The sequence below is a fragment of the Oncorhynchus clarkii genome, unplaced genomic scaffold (genome assembly GCF_045791955.1).
Source record: "Oncorhynchus clarkii lewisi isolate Uvic-CL-2024 unplaced genomic scaffold, UVic_Ocla_1.0 unplaced_contig_11233_pilon_pilon, whole genome shotgun sequence".
Lineage (NCBI taxonomy): Eukaryota > Metazoa > Chordata > Actinopteri > Salmoniformes > Salmonidae > Oncorhynchus > Oncorhynchus clarkii.
In genome coordinates, this window is record NW_027257950.1 from 350001 (window position 1) to 362500 (window position 12500).

At 39.0% G+C, this 12500-nt stretch overlaps 1 protein-coding gene across 1 annotated transcript in view; it reads left to right on the top strand.

Moving 5' to 3' along the window:
* Positions 1 to 12500, top strand: part of LOC139394189 (GRB2-related adapter protein-like) — a 15644-nt gene that overhangs the window by 228 nt on the left and 2916 nt on the right. Inside the window, exons 2-3 of the mRNA XM_071142234.1 lie at positions 1265 to 1362; positions 6979 to 7098. Coding sequence (XP_070998335.1) covers positions 1265 to 1362; positions 6979 to 7098 — 218 coding nt within the window. The remainder of the gene's footprint in view (positions 1 to 1264; positions 1363 to 6978; positions 7099 to 12500) is intronic.

Sequence of the window (12500 nt, forward strand, 5' to 3'; positions counted from 1 at the left end):
ACTAATACAGATGAGGGAATAGTGTGTGATCGTTCTGTGAAGGACAGATGAGGGAATCGTCTGTGATCGTACTGTGAAGGACAGATGATGGAATCGTCTGTGATCGTTCTGTGAAGGACAGATGAGGGAATAGTGTATGATCGTTCTGTGAAGGACAGATGAGGGAATAGTGTGTGATGATTCTGTGAAGGACAGATGAGGGAATAGTGTGTGATCGTTCTGTGAAGGACAGATGAGGGAATAGTGTATGATCGTTCTGTGAAGGGCAGATGAGGGAATAGTGTGTGATCGTTCTGTGAAGGACAGATGACTACGTTACAGTACAGAACAGAAGAGAACAGAGGCAGAGCACTGGGCAGAAGAGACTCATTTTCAGGTTTAGAAAATTGCTGAATGACAATGAACATTATCAAAAACATTCTCCACAGGATTACAGTAAGGGATAGATCAAAACATTCTCCACAGGATTACAGTAAGGCATATATCAACATTTTCCACAGGATTACAGTAAGGCATAGATCAACAACATTCTCCACAGGATTACAGTAAGGGATAGATGGAAACATTCTCCACAGGCTTACAGTAAGGCATAGATCAACATTCTCCACAGGATTACAGTAAGGCATAGATCAACAACATTCTCCACAGGCTTACAGTAAGGCATAGATCAACATTCTCCACAGGATTACAGTAAGGCATAGATCAACAACATTCTCCACAGGATTACAGTAAGGGATAGATGGAAACATTCTCCACAGGATTACAGTAAGGGATATATCAACATTCTCCACAGGATTACAGTAAGGTAATAGATGGAAACATTCTCCACATGATTACAGTAAGGTAATAGATGGAAACATTCTCCACAGGATTACAGTAAGGTAATAGATGGAAACATTCTCCACAGGATTACAGTAAGGTAATAGATGGAAACATTCTCCACAGGATTACAGTAAGGCATAGATCAACAATATTCTCCACAGGCTTACAGTAAGGGATAGATCACAACATTCTCCACAGGCTTACAGTAAGGGATAGATCACAACATTCTCCACAGGCTTACAGTAAGGGATAGATCACAACATTCTCCACAGGCTTACAGTAAGGGATAGATCACAACATTCTCCACAGGCTTACAGTAAGAGATAGATCACAACATTATCAATGGTTAAATTGAAGAACATCCTTAAAGATTCCTTCCAGTTGCAACCGTGACCTGACCTCCATGCTCCAGCTTCTGACCTGTGACCTCTAACCTCTCTAGGTGACGGAGATGGATGAGGATCCTAATTGGATGATGGCAGAACTCCACGGGAGGCGAGGCTACGTCCCTGAGAACTACATTAGTCTGTTACCACACCCGTTAGTATTATATAACGATAATACCTGCTATACCTAACCCTTATATACCTAGTAAACCTAACCCTTATATACCTACTATATCTAACCCTTATATACCTACTATATCTAACCCTTATATACCTCCTATATCTACTATACCTAACACTTAAATACCTACTATACCTACTATATCTAACCCTTATATACCTACTATATCTAACCCTTATATACCTACTATATCTACTATACATAACCCTTATATACAGTGCCTTGCGAAAGTATTCGGCCCCATTGAACTTTGCGACCTTTTGCCACATTTCAGGCTTCAAACATAAAGATATAAAACTGTATTTTTTTGTGAAGAATCAACAACAAGTGGGACACAATCATGAAGTGGAACGACATTTATTGGATATTTCAAACTTTTTTAACAAATCAAAAACTGAAAAATTGGGCGTGCAAAATTATTCAGCCCCCTTAAGTTAATACTTTGTAGTGCCACCTTTTGCTGCGATTACAGCTGTAAGTCGCTTGGGGTATGTCTCTATCAGTTTTGCACATCGAGAGACTGACATTTTTTCCCATTCCTCCTTGCAAAACAGCTCGAGCTCAGTGAGGTTGGATGGAGAGCATTTGTGAACAGCAGTTTTCAGTTCTTTCCACAGATTCTCGATTGGATTCAGGTCTGGACTTTGACTTGGCCATTCTAACACCTGGATATGTTTATTTTTGAACCATTCCATTGTAGATTTTGCTTTATGTTTTGGATCATTGTCTTGTTGGAAGACAAATCTCCGTCCCAGGTCTTTTGCAGACTCCATCAGGTTTTCTTCCAGAATGGTCCTGTATTTGGCTCCATCCATCTTCCCATCAATTTTAACCATCTTCCCTGTCCCTGCTGAAGAAAAGCAGGCCCAAACCATGATGCTGCCACCACCATGTTTGACAGTGGGGATGGTGTGTTCAGCTGTGTTGCTTTTACGCCAAACATAACGTTTTGCATTGTTGCCAAAAAGTTCAATTTTGGTTTCATCTGACCAGAGCACCTTCTTCCACATGTTTGGTGTGTCTCCCAGGTGGCTTGTGGCAAACTTTAAAAAACACTTTTTATGGATATCTTTAAGAAATGGCTTTCTTCTTGCCACTCTTCCATAAAGGCCAGATTTGTGCAATATACGACTGATTGTTGTCCTATGGACAGAGTCTCCCACCTCAGCTGTAGATCTCTGCAGTTCATCCAGAGTGATCATGGGCCTCTTGGCTGCATCTCTGATCAGTCTTCTCCTTGTATGAGCTGAAAGTTTAGAGGGACCCTAACCCTTATATACCTACTATATCTAACCCTTATATACCTACTATATCTAACCCTTATATACCTACTATATCCTAACCCTTATATACCTACTATACCTACTATATCTAACCCTTATATACCTACTATATCTACTATACCTAACCCTTATATACCTACTATAGCTACTATATCTAACCCTTATATACCTACTATACCTAACCCTTATATACCTACTATACCTACTATATCTAACCCTTATATACCTACTATATCTAACCCATATATACCTACTATATCTACTATACCTAACCCTTATATATCTACTATATAAACTATATCTAACCCTTATATACCTACTATATCTACTATACCTAACCCTTATATACCTACTATACCTAACCCTTATATACCTACTATATCTACTATACCTAACCCTTATATACCTACTATAGCTACTATATCTAACCCTTATATACCTACTATACCTAACCCTTATATACCTACTATACCTACTATATCTAACCCTTATATACCTACTATATCTAACCCTTATATACCTACTATATCTAACCCATATATACCTACTATATCTACTATACCTAACCCTTATATATCTACTATATAAACTATATCTAACCCTTATATACCTACTATATCTACTATACCTAACCCTTATATACCTACTATACCTAACCCTTATATACCTACTATATCTACTATACCTAACCCTTATATACCTACTATAGCTACTATATCTAACCCTTATATACCTACTATACCTAACCCTTATATACCTACTATAGCTACTATATCTAACCCTTATATACACAATATATGCATACTATACCTAACCCTTATATACCTACTATAGCTACTATATCTAACCCTTATATACCTACTATACCGAACCATTATATACCTACTATACCTACTATATCTAACCCTTATATATCTACTATATCTACTATATCTAACCCTTATATACATACTATATCTACTATACCTAACCCTTATATACCTACTATATCTAACCCTTATATACCTACTATATCTACTATACCTAACCCTTATATACCTACTATATCTAACCCTTATATACCTACTATACCTAACCCTTATATACATACTATATCTACTATACCTAACCCTTATATACCTACTATATCTAACCCTTATATACCTACTATATCTAACCTTTATATACCTACTATATCTACTATACCTAACCCTTATATACCTACTATATGTACTATACCTAACCCTTAAATCCCTACTATACCTACTATATCTAACCCTTATATACCTACTATACCTACTATATCTACTATATCTAACCCTTATATACCTACTATACCTAACCCTTATATACCTACTATACCTACTATACCGAACCATTATATACCTACTATACCTACTATATCTAACCCTTATATATCTACTATATCTACTATATCTAACCCTTATATACATACTATATCTACTATACCTAACCCTTATATACCTACTATATCTAACCCTTATATACCTACTATATCTAACCTTTATATACCTACTATATCTACTATACCTAACCCTTGTATACCTACTATATGTACTATACCTAACCCTTAAATCCCTACTATACCTACTATATCTAACCCTTATATACCTACTATACCTACTATATCTACTATATCTAACCCTTATATACCTACTATACCTACTATACCTACTATACCTAACCCTTATATACGTACTATACCTAATGTACCTAACCCTTATATACCTACTATATCTAACCCTTATATACCTACTATACCTACTATATCTACTATACCTAACCCTTATATATCTACTCTACCTACTATATCTACTATACCTAACCCTTATATATCTACTATATCTACTTTATATCTAACCCTTATATACCTACTATACCTACTATATCTACTATACCTAACCCTTATATATCTACTATACCTACTATATCTACTTTATATCTAACCCTTATATACCTACTATACCTACTATACCTAACCATTATATAACTACTATATCTAACCCTTATATACCTACTATACCTAACCCTTATATACCTACTATAACTACTATTTCTAACCCTTATATACCTACTATATCTACTATACCTAACCATTATATACCTACTATACCTACTATACCTAACCCTTATATACATACTATACCTAACCCTTATATACCTACTATAACTACTATTTCTAACCCTTATATACCTACTATATCTACTATACCTAACCATTATATACCTACTATACCTACTATACCTAACCCTTATATACATACTATACCTAACCCTTATATACCTACTATACCTACTGTACCTAACCCTTATATATCTACTATATCTACTATATCTAACCCTTATATACCTACTATACCTAACCCTTATATACCTACTATATCTACTATACCTAACCATTATATACCTACTATACCTACTATACCTAACCCTTATATACATACTATACCTAACCCTTATATACCTACTATACCTACTGTACCTAACCCGTATATACCTACTATATCTACTATACCTAACCCTTATATACCTACTATATCTAACCCTTATACACCTACTATATCTAACCTTTATATACCTACCATATCTACTATACCTAACCCTTGTATACCTACTATATATACTATACCTAACCCTTAAATCCCTACTATACCTACTATATCTAACCCTTATATACCTACTATACCTACTATATCTACTATACCTAACCCTTATATACCTACTATATCTACTATACCTAACCATTATATACCTACTATACCTACTATACCTAACCCTTATATACATACTATACCTAACCCTTATATACCTACTATACCTACTGTACCTAACCCTTATATACCTACTATATCTACTATACCTAACCCTTATATATCTACTATATCTACTATATCTAACCCTTATATACCTACTATACCTACTATACCTAACCATTATATACCTACTATATCTAACCCTTATATACCTACTATACCACTATATCTACTATACCTAACTCTTATATACCTACTATATCTACTGTACCTAACCCTTATATACCTACTATACCTAAAATACCTAACCCTTATATACCTACTATACCTAACCCTTATATACCTACTATAACTACTATTTCTAACCCTTATATACCTACTATATCTACTATACCTAACCATTATATACCTACTATACCTACTATACCTAACCCTTATATACATACTATACCTAACCCTTATATACCTACTATACCTACTGTACCTAACCCTTATATATCTACTATATCTACTATATCTAACCCTTATATACCTACTATACCTAACCCTTATATACCTACTATATCTACTATACCTAACCATTATATACCTACTATACCTACTATACCTAACCCTTATATACATACTATACCTAACCCTTATATACCTACTATACCTACTGTACCTAACCCGTATATACCTACTATATCTACTATACCTAACCCTTATATACCTACTATATCTAACCCTTATACACCTACTATATCTAACCTTTATATACCTACCATATCTACTATACCTAACCCTTGTATACCTACTATATATACTATACCTAACCCTTAAATCCCTACTATACCTACTATATCTAACCCTTATATACCTACTATACCTACTATATCTACTATACCTAACCCTTATATACCTACTATATCTACTATACCTAACCATTATATACCTACTATACCTACTATACCTAACCCTTATATACATACTATACCTAACCCTTATATACCTACTATACCTACTGTACCTAACCCTTATATACCTACTATATCTACTATACCTAACCCTTATATATCTACTATATCTACTATATCTAACCCTTATATACCTACTATACCTACTATACCTAACCATTATATACCTACTATATCTAACCCTTATATACCTACTATACCACTATATCTACTATACCTAACTCTTATATACCTACTATATCTACTGTACCTAACCCTTATATACCTACTATACCTAAAATACCTAACCCTTATATACCTACTATACCTAACCCTTATATACCTACTATACCTAACCCTTATATACCTGCTATGCCTGTTTGTGTATATTTGTGTGTAGGGGGTGTGTCTACTATACCTAACCCTTATATACCTACTATATATACTGAACCTAACCCGTATATACCTACTATACCTATAACCCTAACTAGTAAGAGACAGGGAGGGATGGTCCAAGGGTATTTTGTATACATTATGTATGTTTGTGTGTAGGTGGTTTGTCTACTATACCTAACCCTTATATACCTACTATACCTGTTTGTGTATGTTTGTGTGTAGGTGGTTTGCGGGACGTGTGTCCAGGCAGCAGGCTGAGCAACGGTTGCGTTGGGAGGAGAGAGGAGTGTTCCTGGTTAGAGAGTCAGAGAGTTCACCAGGAGAGTTCTCTGTTTCTGTCAGGTAACCACACACACACACACACACACACACACACACACACACACACACACACACACACACACACACACCACAGGCACACACACAAACACACCACAGGCACACACACACATACACACACACACACACCACAGGCACACACACACACACACACACACACACACACACACACACACACACACCACAGGCACACACACACACACACCACAGGCACACACACACACACACACACACAGACACACAGACACACACACACACACAGACACACAGACACACTTACACAGACACACAACCACAGGCACACACACACACACACACACACACACACCCCCCACACACACACACACACATACACACACACACACACACACAGACACACAGACACACACACAGACACACAACCACAGGCACACACACACAGACACACAACCACAGGCACACACACACACACACACACAGACACACACACAGACACACAACCACAGGCACACACACACATTAACACACACAACCCCCCCCCCCCCCCCCACACACACACACACACACACACACACGCAGAACCACACACACACACCTCTGTTGTATAATGAAGAGACTGAACCAGATGGTAATACAGAATGTACAAATAAAATAAAACAAAATAAATTGTCAAATGTCACATTGTCACATTAGCATAACATGGAATAGGAAGCAGTAACACAGTAAAATAACAATAACGAAGCTACAGCCACAGGAGTACCAGGTAGTAATGAGACTATATACAGGGGTACCAGGTAGTAATGAGACTATATACAGGAGTACCAGGTAGTAATGAGACTATATACAGGAGTACCAGGTAGTAATGAGACTATATACAGGGGTACCAGGTAGTAATGAGGCTATATACAGGAGTACCAGGTAGTAATGAGGCTATATACAGGAGTACCAGGTAGTAATGAGACTATATACAGGAGTACCAGGTAGTAATGAGACTATATACAGGAGTACCAGGTAGTAATGAGACTATATACAGGAGTACCAGGTAGTAATGAGACTATATACAGGAGTACCAGGTAGTAATGAGACTATATACAGGAGTACCAGGTAGTAATGAGACTATATACAGAAGTACCAGGTAGTAATGAGACTATATACAGGAGTACCAGGTAGTAATTAGACTATATACAGGAGTACCAGGTAGTAATGAGGCTATATACAGGAGTACCAGGTAGTAATGAGACTATATACAGGACTACCAGGTAGTAATGAGGCTATATACAGGAGTACCAGGTAGTAATGAGGCTATATACAGGAGTACCAGGTAGTAATGAGGCTATATACAGGAGTACCAGGTAGTAATGAGACTATATACAGGAGTACGAAGTAGTAATGAGGCTATATACAGGAGTACCAGGTAGTATTGAGACTATATACAGGGGTACCAGGTAGTAATGAGACTATATACAGGAGTACCAGGTAGTAATGAGACTATATACAGGAGTACCAGGTAGTAATGAGACTATATACAGGAGTACCAGGTAGTAATGAGACTATATACAGAAGTACCAGGTAGTAATGAGACTATATACAGGAGTACCAGGTAGTAATTAGACTATATACAGGAGTACCAGGTAGTAATGAGGCTATATACAGGAGTACCAGGTAGTAATGAGACTATATACAGGACTACCAGGTAGTAATGAGGCTATATACAGGAGTACCAGGTAGTAATGAGGCTATATACAGGAGTACCAGGTAGTAATGAGGCTATATACAGGAGTACCAGGTAGTAATGAGACTATATACAGGAGTACGAAGTAGTAATGAGGCTATATACAGGAGTACCAGGTAGTATTGAGACTATATACAGGGGTACCAGTTAGTAATGAGACTATATACAGGAGTACCAGGTAGTAATGAGGCTATATACAGGAGTACCAGGTAGTAATGAGACTATATACAGGAGTACCAGGTAGTAATGAGACTATATACAGGAGTACCAGGTAGTAATGAGGCTATATACAGGAGTACCAGGTAGTAATGAGACTATATACAGGAGTACCAGGTAGTAATGAGACTATATACAGGAGTACCAGGTAGTAATGAGACTATATACAGGAGTACCAGGTAGTAATGAGACTATATACAGGAGTACCAGGTAGTAATGAGACTATATACAGGAGTACCAGGTAGTAATGAGACTATATACAGGAATACCAGGGAGTAATGAGACTATATACAGGACTACCAGTTAGTAATGAGGCTATATACAGGACTACCAGGTTTTAATGAGGCTATATACAGGAGTACCAGGTAGTAATGAGGCTATATACAGGAGTACCAGGTAGTAATGAGACTATATACAGGAGTATGAAGTAGTAATGAGGCTATATACAGGAGTACCAGGTAGTAATGAGGCTATATACAGGAGTACCAGGTAGTAATGAGACTATATAAAGGAGTACGAAGTAGTAATGAGACTATATACAGGACTACCAGATAGTAATGAGACTATATACAGGAGTACCAGGTAGTAATGAGACTATATACAGGGGTACCAGGTAGTAATGAGACTATACAGGGGTACCAGGTTTTAATGAGGCTATATACAGGAGTACCAGGTAGTAATGAGACTATACAGGGGTACCAGGTTTTAATGAGGCTATATACAGGAGTACCAGGTAGTAATGAGGCTATATACAGGAGTACCAGGTAGTAATGAGGCTATATACAGGAGTACAAAGTAGTAATGAGGCTATATACAGGAGTACCAGGTAGTAATGAGACTATATACAGGAATACCAGGGAGTAATGAGACTATATACAGGACTACCAGGTAGTAATGAGGCTATATACAGGACTACCAGGTAGTAATGAGACTATATACAGGAGTACCAGGTTTTAATGAGGCTATATACAGGAGTACCAGGTAGTAATGAGACTATATACAGGAGTACCAGGTTTTAATGAGGCTATATACAGGAGTACCAGGTAGTAATGAGACTATATACAGGAGTACCAGGTAGTAATGAGGCTATATACAGGAGTACCAGGTAGTAATGAGGCTATATACAGGAGTACCAGGTAGTAATGAGACTATATACAGGAGTATGAAGTAGTAATGAGACTATATACAGGAGTACCAGGTAGTAATGAGACTATATACAGGAGTACGAAGTAGTAATGAGGCTATATACAGGAGTACCATTACCGAATCCATGTGTTGGGGTACCAGGTAGTTGAGGTGATTGAGGTATTATGTACATGTAGGTAGGGGTGAAGGGACATCAGGACAGATAATACACAGAGATACTAGGTAGTTGAGGTAATATGTACATGTAGGTAGGGGAAAAGGGACTAGACAGGATAGATAATACACAGAGATACTAGGTAGTTGAGGTAATATGTACATGTAGGTAGGGGTAAAGGGACATCAGGATAGATAATACACAGAGATACTAGGTAGTTGAGGTAATATGTACATGTAGGTAGGGGTAAAGGGACTAGACAGGATTGAGGTAGTTGAGGTAATATGTACATGTAGGTAGGGGTGAAGGGACATCAGGATAGATAATACACAGATATACTAGGTAGTTGAGGTAATATGTACATGTAGGTAGGGGTAAAGGGACATCAGGATAGATAATACACAGAGATACTAGGTAGTTGAGGTAATATGTACATGTAGGTAGGGGTAAAGGGACTAGACAGGATTGAGGTAGTTGAGGTAATATGTACATGTAGGTAGGGGTAAAGGGACTAGACAGGATAGATTATACACAGAGATACTAGGTAGTTGAGGTAATATGTACATGTAGGTAGGGGTAAAGGGACATCAGGATAGATAATACACAGAGATACAAGGTAGTTGAGGTAATATGTACATGTAGGTAGGGGTAAAGGGACACAGAGATACAGTTGAATTCGGAAGTTTAGAGTAGCAGCAGCGTATTTGAAAGGTGTGAAAGATCGTGTGTGTGTGTGTGTGTGTGTGTGTGTGTGTGTGTGTGTGTGTGTGTGTGTGTGTGTGTGTGTCTGTGTGTGTGTGTGTGTGTGTGTGTGTGTGTGTGTGTGTCAGGGTCAGTGAAGGAAAGTCTGTGATCTATTTAAACATTCTTTGGGCCTCAGAAGCTAAAAATATCTCCTCTATTATACTCCTTATCACATGTCCTACCACACACACACACACACACACACACACACACACACACACACAGTAAAACAGAGAACAGGCGTATCTCCCGCGTTAGAACATCTGCTGCCCTCCCCTTACCTTACACCCCCCAACAAATTGGCTCTGCTGCTGCCCCCCCCCCCTTACCTTACACCCCCCAACAAACTGGCTCTGCTGCTGCCCTCCTCCCCTACCTTACACCCCCCAACAAACTGGCTCTACTGCTGCCCCCCCTTACCTTACACCCCCCCAACAAACTGGCTCTACTGCTGCCCCCCCACCCCCCTTACCTTACACCCCCCAACAAACTGGCTCTGCTGCCCTCCCCCTTACCTTACCCCCCCCCCCCCCCCCCCCAACAAACTGGCTCTGCTGCTGCCCTCCTCCCCTTACCTTACACCCCCAAACAAACTGGCTCTGCAGAGCGTCTATACTGCTGTTCTGATTGGTGGTAGTAATGGGGGGGGGAGAGTGTCTATACTGCTGTTCTGATTGGTGGTAGTAATGGGGGGGCAGAGTGTCTATACTGCTGTTCTGATTGGTGGTAGTAATGGGGGGGTAGTGTCAATACTGCTGTTCTGATTGGTGGTAGTAATGGGGGGGGGGAGTGTCTATACTGCTGTTCTGATTGGTGGTAGTAATGGGGGGGCAGAGTGTCTATACTGCTGTTCTGATTGGTGGTAGTAATGGGGGGGTAGTGTCAATACTGCTGTTCTGATTGGTGGTAGTAATGGGGGGGGGCAGAGTGTCTATACTGCTGTTCTGATTGGTGGTAGTAATGGGGGGGGGGGCAGAGTGTCTATACTGCTGTTCTGATTGGTGGTAGTAATGGGGGTGGGGGGGGCAGAGTGTCTATACTGCTGTTCTGATTGGTGGTAGTAATGGGGGGGGGCAGAGTGTCTATACTGCTGTTCTGATTGGTGGTAGTAATGGGGGAGGGGCAGAGTGTCTATACTGCTGTTCTGATTGGTGGTAGTAATGGGGGGGGGGGGGGAGTGTCTATACTGCTGTTCTGATTGGTGGTAGTAATGGGGGGGCAGAGTGTCTATACTGCTGTTCTGATTGGTGGTAGTAATGGGGGGGTAGTGTCAATACTGCTGTTCTGATTGGTGGTAGTAATGGGGGGGTAGTGTCAATACTGCTGTTCTGATTGGTGGTAGTAATGGGGGGGGGCAGAGTGTCTATACTGCTGTTCTGATTGGTGGTAGTAATGGGGGGGGGCAGAGTGTCTATACTGCTGTTCTGATTGGTG